Below are 20895 nucleotides of genomic sequence, written 5' to 3' on the forward strand. Positions count from 1 at the left end.
GTTAAATAACTTTTTGATAAACCACCACCACTTGTTAAATGTTCTGACTGCCCAGATTACTTTACAGGATTTCCTTGAATAGAAATAGTCTTTGCCTGACTTAAAAGCATACACTAAATCAAAGTTATAATTCAAATACCAAAGGAGGTGGTAAAAATATCAACAAAAAGAAGAAAACCAGCAAAGGTTAGTAATTTAAACAGTGAAGAGCTTAGGTTTGGGACTAGTCAAAATTCCTAAAGGAATAAATGGGGAAAATAAGAATGTCATCTGACTATCATAAAGCTAAATTTATCCTAGGATATCTGAAATACATCCTCCTGGGTTTACGTTTAAATATCCACTCTTTCATGAAATAATAATGATAACAAATTGTAGTTTTTATGTAGCAAAATGAAGGATTAAAAACATTAGCCATTCCCCAAAATTTCTTTTGAAATTTTACTGATCAAGAAATCCAAATAATAGAAAATCACTGACCTTGTTAAACTACCGTGTGAGAAACATCAGTCTTTTTTTTAAACATTTTTTATTGATTTATAATAATTTTACAATGTTGTGTCAAATTCCAGTGTAGAGCACAATTTTTTGATTATACATGAACATATATATATATATATTCATTGTCACATTTTTTTCTCTGTGAGCTACCATAAGATCTTGTATATGTTTCCCTGTGCTATACAGTATAATCTTGTTTATCTATTCTACATTTTGAAATCCCAGTCTATCCCAACACCAGTCTTATTGAACATGTTCTTTCAAATGTGAAGAGAGTTAAAGCAGATTAAAAAAAAAAAAAATTATGAGTCCCATGAGAACAGTTGTTAAATGCAGAGGAAGGCACTTAAGTTAAAAATAAAATCATATTCAGACTTTGAAGATGGATTGACTTTCAGGCACCTCAAGCTACATTATACTATTTTTCCAAAGGACATCTCATACGTTTAAGGCTGCATTTATTTTCCTGGCATTGTCAGCACTTCTGAATAAGCATTATTAATTTATCAAAATAGCACAGTGTTGGAAAAAGAAAGAAATCGACCATTATGAGGAGTCAAAATGATGCAAATTATAATATAACCATTTTAAAATGTTTTGGCTGTGCACTAGAGTTTTTTCTAATACTCCAAAGTAAATAGTCCTCTCAGTAGCCAAAGGAGAATTACAAATAAAATTCATGAGCCCTTTTCTTTGTAATAAGCAGATTGCTTAAGTGCTGGATACTTAACCAACTATTATCTTTACAACAACAAAATCCCTGTCTAGCTGAGCATGTGTGTATAATCGACTTCAGATTCACTAGAGAAGACTGGAATAGTAATACATATACAAAAATGAAGACATATAAAGATATCAGACACCAAATTATATTAAAATAGATAATTGCAAGCTATTTTGTCAATTAAACGTCTCTTCAGTGTTATCTTTCTGCCATGATGAAAATGTTCAACATTCTGCACTGTCTAGTACAGTAGCCAGCAGTCACATGTGGTCACTGAATCCCTGAAATGTGGCTAGTGTGACTGAGGAATTGATTGTTTAATTTTATTTAATTTTAACCAACTAAATTTGAAATAGCTGCATGTAGCTTGTGGCTACCTTAGTAGTCAGTTTAACTATATAGATAATACGAAAGGGGACTTTATATTTGTGTTTCTTCCTTCTCTGAACTTGGAAGTAAAGGAAATGCCTTGACAGCATAGACATTCAAAATCATTTTAAAACATCAGAATGATTTCATTGTCAGCAAGATTTCACTTTAAGGTTTGGGAGGTCTATAAAAGGGGAAACCAGTCAGCAATGGAAGCAGTGAGAAAATATCTAAAAGCAAATATTAAGAGCACCTACCCAAGCATCATCTAGGAAAGAAGATCCCTGGTCCAAATGATGAACCTGTCTGTTTCCAAGGGCAACGTACCCCTTGTTGTGGAGCCAGAAACATTCACTTACAACAGCCTGACAGAATCAAACCTGGGAGTGATCTCCCTGCCTCTCCTTCCTCTAATTCCATTCCCACCAAGTAAACTTTTTATTAAAATATCTCCTCACGTAAATTTAACCATGCAGCGATAAGGCATCAACCCAAGTGTCTAAGGATTTCTTGTAATTATTTTTCCCACTCTCAATTAATAAATTGGCAATCTGCTTTATATACCATTATCTGTGAGTATAATTAATGTGAGTTCATCCCTGCAAGATGGAGCCACAAAATCAGTTTCTGAAACAGGACTGTAGTAAATTTACGAAGTACATGTCCCCTATACCTCTGGCACTGAGGAGCTCAGTATCTTAAAAATGGATGATTCAAATAGACCAAGGGAAAAAAAAACAGTAATATTACTGGAAATAATTCTGCTTAGGGATGATATCATGCCAAGCAAAGACTTAAGTCAAGAAAAGGGGTCAGATTTTTGAAGCATCAAGAATGATTTCCAACAGAGAAAGAAAAACTTCCTTTAAAACGATGTGGCATCCAACTTCTTCTTTAAGGAGAAAAATTCCCCTTCTAGTTTGTTTGTATTTTTAAAAACACTTATCAAAATATATGTTAGGTGTCTCACTACTTACAGTCTCCATATAGAAACTAAAGGCTGGGGGTAGGGTTATCGCTCAACAGTAGAGTGTGTGCTTAGCACGCAGGAGGTCCTGGGTTCAATCCCCGGTACCACTATTATAAATGAATGAATAAAATTTCCTCCCTCCAAAAAAATAAATTAAATAAAAATTAAAAATAAAAAATAGTTGGACAAAAAAAAGTGCCCGACATACAACAGATATTCAAAAATATACATATATTTTTTTTTCAAAAAAAATAAATAAAAGGCTAACAACATCTAGGAAAACTAAGGCAGAGAGGCACAATACTACTTGAGATTTTCACTAGTTTATGGTATTTTTGTCACTAAAAAACCCTTAGTGATTATGGCACCAGGTTGATAGAATTTGAAAAAAGGCCAGACATGATAGAAGATTTGTTTCAAGACTAGTAATTGTTGAGATTGTTTCTTAGGGAGATCTTCATGATACTTTTCAAATATATCTTGAAACTTCATATCAAAAACAATAGCATTTTGTTGCAAGAGGAAGTATTCTTCCTAATGGAGATGTTTTCTACTGTTACACACTTCAGCCCCTTTTTAAAAAACCACTTCTCTGCACTGGTGGGACTTTTTATTCAATTTTTTTTTAAAGCTGGAAATTTAACCTTTTGACTTCAACAACTGTTTAGCTCGAAACTACACAAGATATGGATCCAAATTCTATTGAGACATTTAATGATACAGAATCAGGATTCAACCATCTTTAAGGGAAAATACCGGTGAATTAAAGGGCAGGAAGCCTCTACATACATTTCTCTCACGTTTTTCATTATTTCTACCCATTTTTTCCTCTTCAGTTTAAAGAAGTAGAAGTAAATGAAGAACAAAGAAAAGTAACAAAAGTCTACTGGCAACGGGGGAGGCAGTAAACAAGAAATAACTTTTCCTATTGATGATTTTAGTTACTGGAAAGGTTGAAAAGCTGTCCTGCTCCAAATTCATATACTGCAGTTACCGATCAGGAATTCTGAATAGCTTATTAGGCTGCTATAACAAATACACATGGCACAAATGTATCTTTTAGGTTATCATAAGAAAATGGAACCAGCTCTCCCAGGAGAAAAATTATGTCTGATTTACAGTTTTACATCTCTTTCTTTAGTATCTTAAAATTCTCTTTTTTTTTTCTCAATTGTATAGAAGTACATATCACTCTCCAAAATGCTTCCAGCCAAAGTCACATCTTCATTATTTTCTCTATCTTACTTAACAAACTTTGACCTCTGACAACATAAGACCAACGTCAAAGCAATATTCTGAATCATGAACCTACCAAACTCAAGTGCAAACGGCTGTAACATGATGCCTCTAAAGAAGGAACTGCATTAGCTTTCATTGGCTGTCATATCATATTGCAAGTTCAAGTTATCTGCTTCCTCATTATCACCTTGGCTTTCTTTTTCTTCCTTTCTTTTTGTTTCTTTGGTCATTTCTGCTTTCTAAATATTTCTAATGCCTCTCAGATACGGATTTGATCTCGTTTTTATACACCATCAAATTAGCTCTTCTGTTTTTCAGACTTACTTGTATTTTCACTTCTTCTCTATACTGTACAATTTTTTTTCAGTATTACCTAGAAATCTGGCTCTCACTTGTCACATTTAATTATTAATTATATATTAATTATATATTTCACAAGTTGTTAAAGGATAAGCTTTAATGATAAAATCCTTTTCTTTAATACCAACAGTGCAACAACTCTCTAAAATGCTATATAATGGCAATCACTTACTACATCCCTTTATTTATAAATCTCCAGCTCTTTATAAATATATATGTATTAATCAAACTTGCAGCAATTTTTCATGAAAACCTTTCCTGATATTTAAAATAAATCATTTCAGTGATAATAGCATATGGGTTAGTAATCCATAAAAGTGATTTGCCCGAGTCTCCTCACAGGAAGTTACTATAAGAAGACAATCTTACAAACTACCCAATATCAAATTTAGATGTGGGAATGAGTTTGCACCTTCATTCCAAATCAATACTGTGAATATAAAGCAACACAAATTTCTATGGCTACAGTATATGTTCTATTGAGACTAAAAGCTCACAATTTAAAATCACTTTAACATAAGTAAGAAAAGTTTGGTGTATAGTGATATTGGGATTTTTGTCAAACTAATTCAACATACAGTTGTAATAATTAGCATGCATTTTAAGTGCATATTATATATAAGATACTTTACAATCTTAGCTGTATGAAGAAGAGTGGTTAAAATAACATTCATTTGGTGATTTCTATTTTGTTTATTGAAGTATAGTAGGTCTAAAATGTTGTGTTAATTTCTGGTGTACAGAATAGTGATTCAGTTATACACACACATATACATACATATTTCCTTTCATATTTTTTTTCATCATAGGTCATTACAAGCTATTGAATATAGTTCCCTGTGCTAAAGAGTAGGACCTTGCCGCTTATCTATTTTATATATAGTAGTTAGTATCTGTAATTCTCGAGCTCCTAATTTATCCCTCAACCCCTCCCTTCCCCCACAGTAACCATAAGTTTGTTTTCTATGTTTGTGAGTCTACTTCTGTTTTGGAAATAAGTTCATTTATGTCTTTTTTTAGATCCCACATATAGGTGGTATCATATGGTATCTTCCTTTCTCTTTCTGGCTTACTTCACTTAGTATGATGATCTCTAGGTCCATCCATGTTGCTGTAAAGGGCATTATTTCATTCTTTTTTATGGCTGAGTAGTATCCCATTGTATAAATACATCACAATTTTATCCAATCATCTGTTGATGGACATTTAGGTTACTTCCATGTCTTATCCATTTAACAAATATTTTTTGAGTACTTACCATGTGCCAGATACTACAGGTGCTGTGGACAGAGCAGTAAACCAAACCACCCAAAACAAATACCCATTTTCATGAAGTCTTCATTTGGATAAGAAGAGAGACAATAAAAATACTAAATAAATATATAATGTTAGAAGATAAGTACTTTAGAAAAAAAATAAGAGCAAGATGACAGGAAGAAACAGAGGTGGGAGACAAGATCAGAATTTTAAACCAACTATATCAATCAGTTATAATCTAGATGGGAAGTCATCTCAAGAGCTAAATAAAGAAAAAGCAAAGCTGGAGAAATTTTCAAGGGGCAGACAGGCTTATGAGAAATTGATAGGATATGGAAAGGATGAGAACAGTATAAGTAAAGAGGTGGGAGCCCCAAGTGTTAGAGGAGAGGGAGGGGAACAGTGAGTCAATGTTAATCTGGGTATGAAAGAAGGATACTGAAGAGAGAAGGGATGGGTTGTACTGGGAGGACTCCAGAATAGTTAGTTGGATGATGGGCAGTTAAGAGTCACTGTAGGCATTGAGGCATAAGAGTGACATATACAAGTAGTATGTGAAGATAGTTTATTTCACAACAATATATAGGATGGTGAGAAAGAAGGTATGTTGCATCACCTTGGCTCTTGAGAATTACCAAAAGCACAATAACGTTAATAAGCTTTATCTCTGCTAAATGAATAGACAAGAAGAATAACATAAGCTTTCAAGTGAAAACCAAGGAACGCTGGAAAATAACTACTTACAAGAGAATTGTCTGAATAATAAAAAACTAAACCACAAATTCTGACCATGAGATCAAGTGCCCTCATAAAGGAAAACTGTAAACACAGTGGGCATTTTCATTTTAATTACTCTGCTTACTAGAAACATCACAGAAAACGCTACCCAGGAAAAGTAAACAAGTATGTGGTTCTGTCAAAAGAGAAAGAAAGTGCATAAACTGCAACCTCAGAGTAACCATTAGTGGACATGTAAAATATGAATCAATGTTCATTTCATGAGCCTGGACATCTGTGATGCTTTGACTTTAATTTCCAAGACACCATATTCTCATCATGAAGAGATTTCTTTCCCCTGATCAGTAGAGCCTGTTCCATTATAAAAGTTAAAATCAAATTGATCAAGGTTTTCAAAATTATACATTTTATTTCTTAAAGTCCTCTGGGAGGAGGGTTTAGCTCAGTGGTAGAGTGCCTGCTTAGCATGCACGAGGTCCTGGGTTCAATCCCCAGTACTTCCATTAAGAAGCAAATAAATAAACCTAATTACTCCCCAATACACAAATTTTTTTTTAATTTTTCTGTAAGTCCTCTGTTTTTTCAATTACTCATTTATGTACGTCCCCATTTTATACTTCAAAAAGTAATTTTTTCTAAGATAATTATATTAATGTCATGGGTAATATCCTAAGATAGAGAAACAATTTTTAACAGTCATGAATACTAATCTAATTATTTCCAGGGGCAGGTATATATATCACTATGTAGCTATAAAAGTATCACTACAAAGATGGACTTACATGGGAACAAAAACAGCAGGGACAGCCACAACAGACACTGACTTCTTTAACCAATGATACCTAAATCAGGAGACATACTTTCAAACTGTCACTTGTATTTACTGAACTCCTATATGATGAGCTTTGCTTTTAAACATATATTAGACACACATTTTGTCTATAAAGATAAAATACATGTGAAACCTTATCTGACATTGTGACTAGGGAAGAGCTTTATAAGTATAAAGGCTATGGAAAGATCCAGGAAAGGAAAGGTGAATATATTTAAGAGACAGAAAAACTTGAAACTTCTACAACCATAAGCAAGATAATGAATCCCAACTCATATATGGCATCATATACAAATATTAACTCTAAATGGATTGGAGTCCTACATGTAAAAACAAAAACTATAAAACATCTAGAAGAAAACACAGGTGAAGAATTGTGAGACTTTGGGTAAACAAGAATTTCTTAGAGAAGACACAAAAACCATGTGCCATAAAAGAAAAAAGTAGATAAACTGGACTTATCAAAATTGAAAACTTCTGCTCTTCGAAAGACACCATTAAGAAAATGAAAAGCCACAGACTAGGAGAAAACAGTTGCAAAATACATACCTGATAAATGACTGGTGTTCAAAATATATTTAAAAATTCACAATGCAATTATAAGAAAACAACCCATAAAAAAATAGACAAGAGATTTGAATAGATACTCCCCCAAGAAGATATACAGATGGGAAATAAGCACATAAAAAGATGTCCAACATCATTAGCCATTGGAAAAATACAGATTAAAGCTATGATGACATATCATGATACACTTATGCGAATGGCTAAAATAAAAAGTACTGCTAATACCAAGGGCTGGCCAGGATATGGAGCAGCTGGATTCCTCAAACATTCTTGGTAGAAATGTAAAATGGTAGAACCACTTTGGAAAATGGTTTGGTGATTTCATATGATATTAAACATATAGTCATCTCTTAGTATCTGCAGGGATTGGTTCTAGGAACCCTGTGGATAATAAAATCTATGGACACTCAAGTCCTTTATATAAAAGGGTGTAGTTTTTGCATATAATCTATGCATATCCTCCCATATACTTTAGATCATCTCTAGATTACTCATAATACCTACCAAAATGTAAATGTTATGTAAAAATAAGTTGCCACTGCAGCAAATTCAAGTCTTCCTTTTTGGAACTTTCTGTAATTTTTTTTTCTGAACATTTTCAATCCTTGGTTGGTTGAATTCCTGGATGCAGAACTTGAGGATATGGAGAGTTAACTGTACTACAATTATAATAGCTTTTAAAAAGTTAATTTAAACACAATATTTTTACAGAATAAGTTACATATCATAAGGTATTTTTCTTTCTTTCTTTCTTTTTAATTGAAGTACAGTCAGTTACAATGTTTCAGTTTCTGGTGTGCAGCACAATGTCCTGATCTTGAATATACATGCATGTATTTGTTTTCATACTCCATAAGGTACTTTTCTAAGCCAGCCTTTGATATACTTAGAAACTTGTTCTAGTATCTGATAAGCTGCTTTTTAAAAGCATTTAAGTTGGCAGACATACAATATTGAATTTTAAGGATGATTAAGAACCAGAATGCTTGGGGAAATCACACTGTGAAAAATGCCATTTACATCTAGGAATTTTACACTCCTTTAAAAAAAAATTTTTTTTATTGAAGTGTAGTTGACTTACAATGTCAGTTTCAGGTGTACAACAAAGTGATTGAATTGTACATATACATACATATATATACTTTTTTCTTTTCAGATTCTTTTCCATTATATATTATAAGAAATTGAATATAGTTCCCTGTGCTATACAGTAGGTCCTTGTTTATCTATTTTACATATAGTAACGTGGGTCTTTTAATCCCCAACCCCTAATTTATCCCTCCCTGTCCTTTCCCCTCATAGCTTATTTATTTTATACATAGTAGATTGTACTTTTTAATCCCTTACCAAACTAATAGTTTGTTCTCTATATCTATGAGTCTGCTTCTTTTTTGTAATATTACAAATATTACAAATAGCTTGTTGTATTTTTTAGATTCCACATACAAGGGATATCGCACAGTATTTGTCTTTCTGTCTGACTTATTTCACTTAGCATAGTACCCTCCATGTTGTTATAAATGACAAATTTTCATTCTTTTTTATAGCTGAGTAGTATTCCATTGTGTGTATATGCCACATCTTATTTATCCATTCACCTGTTGATAGACACTTAGGTTGTTTCTATATTTTGGCTATTGTAAATAATGCTGCTATGAACACTAGGGTGCATGTACCTCTTAAAATTAGTGTTTGTATTTTTTTCAAATAAATATCCAAGAGTGGAATTGCTGGGTCACATGATAGTTCTTTTTTTAGTTTTTTGAGGCCCCTCCATACTGTTTTCCATAATGGCTGCACTAATTTACATTCCCACCAACAGTATACGAGAGTTTCCTTTTCTCCACATCCTTGCCAACATCTGTTATTTGTGCCTTTTTGATAACAGCCATTCCAACAGAAGTGAGGTGATATCTCACTCTGATTTTGGTTTGCATTTCCATGATGATGGGTAATGTGGAGCATCTTTGTATGTGCCTATTGGCCATCTGTATGTCTTCTGCGGAAAAATTCTATTCCTCTGCCCATTTTTTTTTATTGTAATGTAGTCAGTTTACAATGTGTCAATTTCTGGTGTACAGCATAACGTTTCAGTCATACATATATTCATTTTCATATTCCTTTTCATTATAGGTTCTTCAAGATATTGAATATAGTTCCCTACGCTATATAGTATAAACTTGTTTATCTATTTTATATATATTATTTACTACCTGTAAATCTCAAACTTCCAATTTAGCCCTTCCCACCCCCTTCCCTCCTGGTAACCATAATTTTGTTTTCTATGTCTGTGAGTCTGCTTCTGTTTTGTAAATAAGTTCACTTGTCTTTTTTTTTTTTTTTTAAGATTTCACATATAAGTGATACCATATGGTATTTTCCTCTCTCTTCAATCTGCCATTTCTAATAACACAAACCATTGTTTTTTAGAAGTGCTAGATGTTTACATGAAAACCTGAGTCCACAGTGGAGTTTAGATGTCTAGCTTTACTTTCATCAAAAAGACCAGTAATTAAAGGGATGGTTCTGTTTGGTGGGTATAATCCACAAGTTTACACAGTTAATGCATCCTCTGATGCCCTCCTGCTTCTTTTCCCATGCCCAGATTTATTTGGGAATGGCAGTGGGGTCTAAGTCAATGAGGAATATTAAGAATGGAAAATTACTACCTCCTCCCCACCCTTCAGTCACTGGACTTAATATTCTCACCTTAATAATCTGTGATGCAATTGTACCAAATATGCCACACTGATGAGGGATGTTGAGGGTAGGGGAGTATATACATGTGCATGGGGAGGGCTATGTGAGAACTCTGTATTTTCTGCTCAATTCTGCTGTAAACCTGAAACTGCCCTAAAAAAATTAAGTCTATCAAAAAAAATTTTTTAGATAAATAAAGGCATTAAAAAAAAAAAAGAATCTGTAACGCAGATGAAGACAGGAAACTTTATTGTTTGGCTCACCACACTATTATCCTCACATTCCCCAAATGCTAGCTTAATCACCAGGTTAATCATAGTAAATTTTTAGTTTGGAGAAATAGAAACAGAGAAATAAAAGTTCTCCACCTCATTATCATCATTTAGTGGTTAATGGGTATCTCCTGCTAAAGGCCATAGACTAAGTAGTTCTGCAGTTCAGTTGGGTTCAAATTAAGGAAATAGTCTTGCTTTCAACCAACTACTAGGATCACGTTCCTTAGGAGGCCCTTTACAAACATCCTACCCCCACCCCACCAAATTTATATTTATTCATTTTTACCTAAATGAGCCTAAGAGCACATACTTTTCCAGTTTGGGAATGATGACATTTTTAAAATTAATACAAATAAAAATGAAAGCACATGGCATTTGTTAAAGGGTAATAAAATAACTTCAGTCAATTGGCTAGTTCTCTACCAGTAGATTTCTTTAAATAGTAATAAAATCTTTGCTTTAAAAAAAAATCCATCATTATTAAAATTAAAAAAAAAAAAAGTTGTCTCAGCCTCCACCAAAATTAAATTTGTAAGTTGCTGGTCATTTCTATAATTAAATCTATGTCACAAATTTGCAAGAAAAATGGTCACTGTGACTAATGCATTTAGTTGCTACACACGTCCTGTCGGACAGCAAAGAACATCATGCCGCTAAAATGGAGTAGGTAAGGATTCTGAACATTTTTATAAAGTAACAAAGACCATTTTTTATTTAACATAACTATACTTTAGACAAGAGTTTGTTTGAGAAGCAAATCCAAATGTAGCTAATACAGGGTTTTCCGTATTTGAGCATTACAGCGCATTTTTACCTCTATAAACATGTTAGACACACATGCATACTGCTTTTCTGGACAAGTGTTAGGTAGAAAATACTCTAATAAAAGACACATGAACACGTTCATGTTGCCAGAGTCCCTGATCCTGAGGGTTCCCTCATTTGACCTCTTCAAACGGTTTTAATTCACTTTTTTGCTGAAATGATTGAGAAATGACCTTAGAGACCAGTGCTTCCCAGAGTCTAAGAACATTGCTGTCCAAAGTAGAGGTCAAAGCAAGATGACTTACAGGACACACAGACAATTAGTGATAAAACTTACTCTCTTTGTAAAAACAAATCTTTTTTCAATCGTTCAGATTGTAGGAGGAGACAGTTCTTGGTTTGGTACTGACGCTAACTTCACTTTTGACCAAAAGGAGGGCAGGAATCGGACACAGAGCCTTCTGTAAGCAACAGAGTTTAGCTGCAAATTGACAACAGCTTTTTTTCCATTTGATTTGATTTCAGTTATGTGCTGTTCATGACAAAACTGGTTTTTATTTGTCATGCTGATGTTGAGTTTTGCCTTAAAATAAATTAAAATTTTTAAAAAAAATTTTTTTAATTTAATAATACAAATAATAAGTTGACATGGCAAAAGTCATAAAGGTGCCTGAAATTTGGGAGACACTACCTTCAAGGTGATTCCTGTCTTCCCTCTTTTCTTAATTCTTTTACTGTTACTTATTTTTTCACGTATTTATGTTTTGTGTATTTGCTTCAGTACCCAGAAAAGTACCTTTAATCTAGCTGACTCTGAGAAAATAGAAAAATACTCTTTTTTTAAGAGAAAGTAGTCTGTTCTCAGAAATCCAGCTTTTACAATGTTTATTTGCCCAAATTGGTGATCGAATAAAATGCATAGCATGATGATGGATTGATTCTGTTTTATAAAGGTAGAAATCAGCTTCCCATTGTCTGAATATAGCTCAGAAGTTATTTTAAAGCCCAGGGTAAGTTATTTTAAATCCTGGTTTTATCAAGTCCTTAGCAATAAAAGGATAAACCTGAAATAACATCCTGGAAGGTGGTCCTGAATATTGCTCAAAACTTCAGTTGTTTGCTCATTTGTTCTGGCATTTAAGCTTAATGAAAATAAAAACCCGTTTTACAAACAAGTCAGGAACTTCTGTGGGGAAACCAAGACTTTAACTGAATGATTTGGGTTGGTTAAGATTTTAAGCAAGTTAAGAAAAAAAAAAATTGGCAAGGTTTTCAGTATTGCACAAAATGAGTATTCCATAAACTAAATTAAAAATTGACATCCTAGATTTAGGTGAAAGGAAAACCAAATTAACAATTGTGTCCTACATGGTACCACCCTTAACGTTCTTTGTTAACATTTGAGATTCTTGATCTGATTTTTAAAGAGCAGTGGTACACAGCAGCCAACTAGTAACAGTGTTAATGTGCTTCCTCTCTGACCGTTCTGAGTGCGGCTGAGCACATTTCTGTACAAGAAAGGAAGACTAAAGAAGGTAAAAACACATATCCCAAGTTATTAAAACATGGCATTTGTGATTGAGACTTTTTTCTTTCAACAACTGTAATAGCATCATTTAACTATACAAATCTTTCTACAAAGCTGAGTAGTAACGGCAGACCAGCTAAAGCAAAGAGGGAAGACAGAACAATCGAGCAAGGGAAGAAAAATATGTGCTGGCTAGTTCTTCAGCTCAAGGTAAGGAGTTTCTTTTAACCCTTGGTCTGGCAAAAAAAGAAAGAAAATTACTCATCTTAGAATAGCTTCTCTGGTTCAGGCAGTGACTATTTTAAAGGAGAATTGTATAAAAAACCATTCTTGATCATTTAAATGAAGAGATTTAGAAAGTAAACAGTGACTCAAAGATGTTTTTTAGACTAGGTGTTATACATTCACCAAAATGATTTAACTTTGCTTAGACTCTTTGCTACTGTTTCAGAAATCCTTAATTTATGTTGCCATGAATTGCTATAATGTTGTACAACATAGCTATCAGAAACTCAATTTGGTATTTTGACTTTGTTACTCACTAGGGTTTCTCTTTAAAAGTAGGAGCTACCAAAAATAAAATAAGCCAAGGAGTCTAAAAAGAAAAAGTTCTACATTTTCCTTTTAGACTTTATCTTATAATTCTTGAAGACATGGAAACACTGAATTTAGCCTCCAAATCAAAAATGCTTAAGGTCTAACAAATCATGTGATCAATTTTTTTTCAACACAGTTGAATCTTTCTAAAAAGAAATGATTTTTCAATTGGAATTTTTCAAAAAGTTGACAATATCTAAATCTATTTTTTTAATCTTTCTTTTGATGCAGAAGCAACACATGAAATGGTTGAACTTGAAATATATGGTTTTACATTTTAAAAAATGTATATATAAATTTTGATAACAGTTTAGTTATTCAGGGTGATGGACTATCAAATATTATTAAAATCTCATCAAGAGGGAAATCTCAAAACACTTATTATGCTCCACAATTATTGTAAACCAAACACTTTAAATGAGAGGAGGAGATAATGACATTAACTTCTTAAAGCAATCCTCTGTGGCATGATTTTAAAATATTCTCTTGGTCTGAAATTTATGTAAATTGAATTCATCTATCATTGGTTATTACTGGCCTAGCTACATTTAAAAACAAAAGTTTTCTGTGACAATTAGTTCTTAAAAACACTGTGTTTTAATTAGACCTGGGACATTATTAAACTAGCTATAAATAGGTACAGTATTTTATTTGGTATACCCAGATGTCTGAAAATCAACAAGAATGCCCTTAGAGTTCTTCAAAAATTCTTCTAATAAAAGCTTTTCATTTAAAGGTTTAATGCAATCTGAAGTAAATAGCCTTTTTCAGAATTCATTTTATAAATACAAAAGAAATGGTCACTCATAACTAGAGGACAGTCATTGAATCAGTGTATTTTAGAATTACAGGGCTTAGTCACAGATGACCAATTTCTTCCTTTTAATCAATGTCCATGGTCACGAACAAACAGAATTTGGACAAAATCAGTTATTCTTATTACATCATATAAGAATTTTATATAGATTATATATTTAGATTATCCCATTAAGTCCTCACCTCAACTGTATAGTTTAGGTACTATCATTACCCTATTTTATATATAGGAAAGGTTATGTGGTTAGGATGGTATTCAGTCAACTAGGGATTTAAACCCAGTCTGACTCTAGAGACCATACTACTACCCATAATCCTAAATTTTAAGGATAGTTGGATACTTTTCATTTACATATATATATATAAAACCCTCTAACAAGTACCAGCCTTTAACAATAACAGAATAAAACATGAAGGCTATCATTTGGAATTTCCCTCTAAAATAAGTCCTTTTCCCAAGCCTAGCTCAAGCATCAACTTCTCCCTGAAACCTTCTCATATCATTCAACTGAGTTTTATCTTTCTTCAAACTCTTGGTAATTGATGTACACTGCTCATTTGCAGAAAGTTCTAGCTGCCTTTGATACATTCTCTCCTTCCTTAGTAACAGAAATCCAATTTGTAGCTCTTAGCAAATTGCCACACGTCTCAACCTCTCCAGAGGCGAGGCAGGATCGTAGGACTAAGTTCAGCAGTAGGACGCTACTGCAAGTATGGTGTCAGAATTCCAGGAATTCTGTTTAAAGAAAGCAGATTTAGCTTTTAGGGGGGCTCTTTTGTGCTTTCTCAAGGTAAAGACTTTGCTATCCAGGTATCTTTTTGGCTGGAGCTCCAGCAGCTATCTTGGATCATGAGGCAACCTTGATGAAGGAAGCTGCATGCTGCAGATGATGGAGGAGAAAGATAGGTATCTCTGTTCACAATGAGACCATGAAGCTCCCATAATCATACCTGGACAGGATCCCTCCAGATCCTACATAATATAGTAATAAACCTTTATCTTGTAGAAGTCACTATTTTTTTTTTCTGTTAAGTAAACTAAACCTAATTCTAATTGATTTAGTTTAGACTTGTGCACAGTTGATAATCTAAGGTTCATTGTAACTATGGTAGAGAGGGGTAAAAGAGAAATAGAATTATTTCTCTTATAACACGGGACTAAAACATCGCCAATCATAATTTTTATTCTCAACCATTTCTGGTAATTTTCAACTTTACGAAAGAAAAAGGAGGGAAAGGGAGAGGAATGAAAAATGGAAGACACGACTGCCTCTCTGTCATTGCTCACGCCCTTTCCTCTCCTCTCTTCTCTACTATGTCCTAACATACTTCAAGGCCCAAGAGCAAAATTGTTTCTGTCGGATCTTTCAATTCAGAGTCTCACCTTTCAATCATACATCATCTGGTAACTTCTGTTTGACTTGTTAGCTTTTACATTGTATTTCTTTTTCTACCTGTTATTGCCACACCATAGTGGGACCCATGTCTTTTTTTTTTTTTTTTTTTTTTTGCACTTTACAGCTACTAGAAAACTACCTCTGTGTGCAGGAGATCAATAAACACTTCTGACTGATTAAGTAATGTAAGAAAAAAAAGGTAGAGAGGAAAAAGAGCAAAAGACCAAGGAATGAGAATGCATAGCTTCTTAAAAGTGAAAGAGTGTAACAAAAATCCTAAAGAATCTCTAGCACAAGTTTTACTTCACTGGATCTTACCAAAGAATTGGGCCAGGTAGAACACGTATCATCATACGTTATTGTTCACGCAGTCAGTGCAATGCTCAAACTGTACTTAGTGAGCCAGCCCTCCAACCAAAGGACAGTGGATTTTGCTTTTGTTACTCAGACAACGGCCTCAAATTTGTTTTCTCAATTACACCAGACATTTTAGAGAGTAAGAGCTCCAGCTGAGGAAACCATGTTTTGATAGTGGATATACATGAATCCAAACCATATTACAAGTTGGCTTCCAGCAAGATCATATTTTACAGATATTATTTTGTCAATTGGGACAACATATAGAAAATAATACTTGGATACGCAACATAATGATAATAAAATATTACCAAGTATAAAGTAAGGAGCTCAAAGGATCATTTTCATTAAATAGACTCTACAATCTCTCTTTTAAAACTGAATAATATACCATCAGGAATAACGTTACTATTTCTTTAAAAACAAGATAGGATCTAAGTATATTATTTTGCAGAAGCTACATTATTAAAAGCTCTGTAACATTGGGACATTAAAAGCTATATATAGCACTGTGCAGAATTAACACTACGTAACAATATGTCTCAAAGCTTCAACTGCATTTAAATACATGTAATAATAAGTGACATAAAGAGTATTTTAAATAGAAGTAATTGACATTCTGCCTAGACTCATGAACCAGTTTACATACCTCACTGATTTTATTCTCAATGTTTTGTAAATCACTATACCACATATCTGTTAATGATTTATATATTTAAAAATACAATATTCTGATTTACCTTCCTGAATTTAACAAAGATTTAGGAGGGCATAAATAAACTACTCAATTGACAGAAAACTCAGTTTCTTTCTCTTTCCTTCATAATACAAACCAAGTTTTTGTTACATCATCTGTTTAAAACATAATGATTGAAAATGCTAAAATAGTAGTGTCCTTATAAATATATCAGTTCTACTTATGAAAGATGAACTATTTTTAATCTTTTTATATACAATTTCTGGTTCACATGGCAGAAAATACTGCATTTTCTTGCAAATTACTCATTAGTTATTTCCTCATTTCAAATTTTTCTCACATAGATTTCTCAGAAGTAGCCAAGACAGTAGCTTCTTTGACAGTGAAATGTACAAAATAAATGACATGTCAACAAGTAAATTAGCATTCTCTTTCTGACCAGCTGGGTCGGGTTTCCTTTTCCAAATCCTCAGTCCCATGATACAAAATAATAATAATCTAAAGGACCTCATTAAACGATCAATATATTGATATAACCTCTATAAGGAGACACATAGTGTTTTAATTGATTCCTTGAACGTATTAAATGGAATATTAAACCCAAGCCTCCAAATTATATTGTAAAAGAACGTTTCCTTTATTTACTAATTTTTTTCAGGGCATGGATAATGGCACATGACAGGATTCAAGAACTTTTATATTTAACCAAATAGTAAAAAATAAATAAATAAATAAATAAATAAATAAATAAATAAATAAATAGATAGATAGATAAATAAATAAATAAATAAGTCCAATTTTCTCTAAATCTTTCAAACAAACAACAACAAAGCAAAAGTTATCATAGACAAATTAAACCATGTTTACTTACCAAAAAACTTCCAAAGGCTGAATTAAATATTGCAGCTGCCTATAGAGAAAATAAATGGGGGGAAAAACTCACTGAAAGTAAATAGGAAAAGGAAAAGCAGATTCTCATTCTCCCATCCCCCACTATGCAAAACCTCAAAACACTGACTCTGTAAAGCAAAGTTAGTCACTGCTTACAAAAATTGCCAGTGGCCTGTAGTTTACTAAGACAGATGAGCTGCAGCTTAGGAATTCATAAATAATGGGTCTCAAAAGCAAGCAGAAAAGGCTTGCCATGAGATGCTTTGAACCTATATGACAGTACTAAAGAATCATCACCAATAGTAAGTCGAAACCTTATTGTTATAGATTTAAAACAGTCAGAAGCTGATTTATTCACCAAAGAAAAAGGAAAGAAAGAGAGAGAGAGAGAAACAGAGACAGAGAAAGAAAGAGAGGGAAAGATAAAAAGAAAGGAAGAAAGAGAAAGAAAGAAAGAAAGAAAGAAAGAAAGAAAGAAAGAAAGAAAGAAAGAAAGAAAGAAAGAGAAAGAGAGAAAGAAAGAGAGAAAGGAAGGGAGGGAGGGTGGGAGGGTGGGAGGGAGGGAGATAGGAAGGAAGGAAGGAAGGAAGGAAGGAAGGAAGGAAGGAAGGAAGGAAGGAAGGAATTTCATATTACTAGGGAAAAGAATACCAGAATTGTAAAGCAAACATTAACCACTTTCCATCAGGGACCATAAGTCCTATGAGCAACACCCAAATAGTGAGCTCTGTAGTTCCCATACAACACACATTAGACATATGAACAATGCTGTTAAGATCATGGAAGTTATTGCTACACTATTAATTCTAAAGTAGAAACAAGCAAGAAAAACTTCCATTTGGTGTTCAAAACTCAAAGAAGAAATATTTGACTTTGTGCTTACCTAAATATCCTGGGTATACATAGTAGATATAATATAGTTCTTAACTTTAAATCAATCACTATATTCCGTGAGGCTACACCTGAATTCTGAAAGCTTCTCTTTCTCACATTGCCCCAAAAGGATAAAAACTTGTATGACATCCAATTTGATGGGGGAAAAAAGAAAGAAAAATAATAAAAAGCAGAAGAGGTAGAGAAAACCTATTGGCATCTCCTGTAGATCCAGAGCAGAATTAAATTAATCATCATGGACGTTAGCAGCCACATTGTAGCAAGAAGAGGATGTCAGTTTTGCAAGTTTGAATAAAGTCCAAAGCTAAGCTAAGAGCTGTAGCTGCAAATGCCTTCTGCTCCAGAAGAGAATGCAATGAGAGTGCATGGGTAATGAGATCCTTGGCTCCAGAGAGCTTAGCTCTCCTATTCAAGTTCATAATTAATTCAAAGCTTTGATAATTTCATTAGATTTCTCCTTTGCTGGCCTTATCAATAAAAGATGGCACTGGACCACAGCTCCTCTGTGGCATAAACACAGGCACAGGCACCGACCAGGGAAACCTTTGCTTCCTGATGGGGACAATGGCATATGGTGTTCCGTGTTGTGCAGGGAGCAGGGAAAAAAAAGACTCGGCTAAATAAAACATCACAGATGACAACTGTAAACTACAGCAACATATTTAACATATATTCCTGGAATCTTGTTATAGATGATTCAGGAAAAAGTTTTATGTGTGGAAAAAAATAAGTAAAACTGTATAAATAAATGAGTTGTGAGGACATCAATAGGCAATAATGCCATCCTTTCTACAAAAACACACCTTCCCCACAATGTTTATTTCTAGACCCAATTTTGTGTTTAGAACGAATTTATATCTTTTTAGTAAAGGCATGAAGTATTCCACTTTGAGGTTCTCGTTTCAAATTGTTTCCATCCAGTGCCCTTCCCCAACCTTAGACTAGGTAACTAATGGTTTTGCCAAACATTAAAAAAAAAAAGAATCATTAGATGTAAAAAGACTCAGAAGTCAAAGTAAAATTAAGTATCAACTCATGAGATCAAATCACTACACTCCCATTCCATCTTGTTCTCTCTTTTAACTCAAACACAAGCAATATATTTCACGTGGACTGACTATGTTCCTGCATTTTATAAAATCATGGTGATGACAGTGATGGGATGTCTTAGGTATCAAAAGATGCTGCAGGCCAACTTCTTAGTTGTCTTTTTGATAGTGGTGATGGATTTGAACTCACTCACCTACTCTATCCCTCAGTGCTCCCACGTAGTGAGCTTGGCAACCATCTGTGACACGGCTAATTAAGGTTCTGGGTACTCTGGAGAGCCATGTGAAATCAGACACCAAACCGAAGATCTTGGGCTCAACAGCAATAGATAATTAAGCTAACAGTTGGCTCAACGTAGTTTCAGCACAAGAAGGAATTATGTTTTCCAGAGTTCCAAAGAGTGATGATAAATATTTAGAATTGATACAGAAAGACATGCATGTCTTTTGACTTAAGGGGGACTTCCCAGCCTCTCATCATGATGTATAAGGCCTCCAGCCACAGCTCTCTGTCCATTTCATTTATTGCCTCAAGATTTATATTCTGACAACACTAAACAACTTGTGAGTCCCCTGACTCATCGCGCTGTTTCTTACCTCTTTGCTTCTTGGCCTGGAACGCCCTCCTGCCTTCCTCGACCCAGGTAACTCCCATGTACGTTAGTGACTCAGCTTAGGCAGTCCTTCCAAGAAGTTTTCTATCACCATCTCCAACACACACACAACCACACTTCTAGGTGGACTGAGTGCCCTTGTACCTGCTGCCACAACGCCCTGAGCAAGCTTCTGCCAGGCACTTGTCACACTATTGAATGACCTACCTACATGCCTCCCTGCCTGACAGCAGACTAAATAAAGTCTTCTAAGGAAGGAATCTGATGACACAGCTCCACGTTTCCTAATGGATTATTAAAATAAGCAGGATCCCCAGAAACATCCAAAGTCTACTTCTCCAACTAAGTTATTCCATGTGTTTGGCAGAATTCATGGACCGGCAGACACAGAGGCACAGAGGACCAGAGATGCCACCTGGCACCACAGCCAAGCGACAGAAATGACAGATTTAGACTTTGGTCTCCCACCCAATATAAGTATCTCTTTCACAACATCTCATTTTACTTCTCTTAACCTCCCTATTATGATATTATTATATAAATATACTTAATATAAATTTCTTTTTAAAAAACTTGCCACTGCTATACAAGCAAGAGAGTTAGTTAAATAAACTCTAAATTACCAACAAATACTCATTAAAAAGATGCTTTGGATATACTCATCTGAGAGCTGGCTAAGATATTATACATAAAAAAGCAAGTTTTAAAACAGTGTGTGTAATGTGTTTCTCCACGCCACCATGAAATTCACCCACCCC

At 33.9% G+C, this 20895-nt stretch overlaps 1 protein-coding gene across 3 annotated transcripts in view; it reads right to left on the reverse strand.

The window, feature by feature from the left end:
• SLC10A7 (solute carrier family 10 member 7) overlaps positions 1 to 20895 on the reverse strand; it is a 223498-nt gene that overhangs the window by 134580 nt on the left and 68023 nt on the right. For 2 of the 3 annotated variants that reach the window (XM_006187224.3, XM_014561338.2), the window contains exon 5: positions 17561 to 17599. The exons of the other annotated variant lie outside the window; for it this stretch is intronic. In XM_006187224.3, coding sequence (XP_006187286.1) covers positions 17561 to 17599 — 39 coding nt within the window. The remainder of the gene's footprint in view (positions 1 to 17560; positions 17600 to 20895) is intronic. 3 annotated transcript variants of the gene reach the window in all.

This window comes from Camelus ferus, chromosome 2 (assembly GCF_009834535.1).
Source record: "Camelus ferus isolate YT-003-E chromosome 2, BCGSAC_Cfer_1.0, whole genome shotgun sequence".
NCBI classification, from domain to species: domain Eukaryota; kingdom Metazoa; phylum Chordata; class Mammalia; order Artiodactyla; family Camelidae; genus Camelus; species Camelus ferus.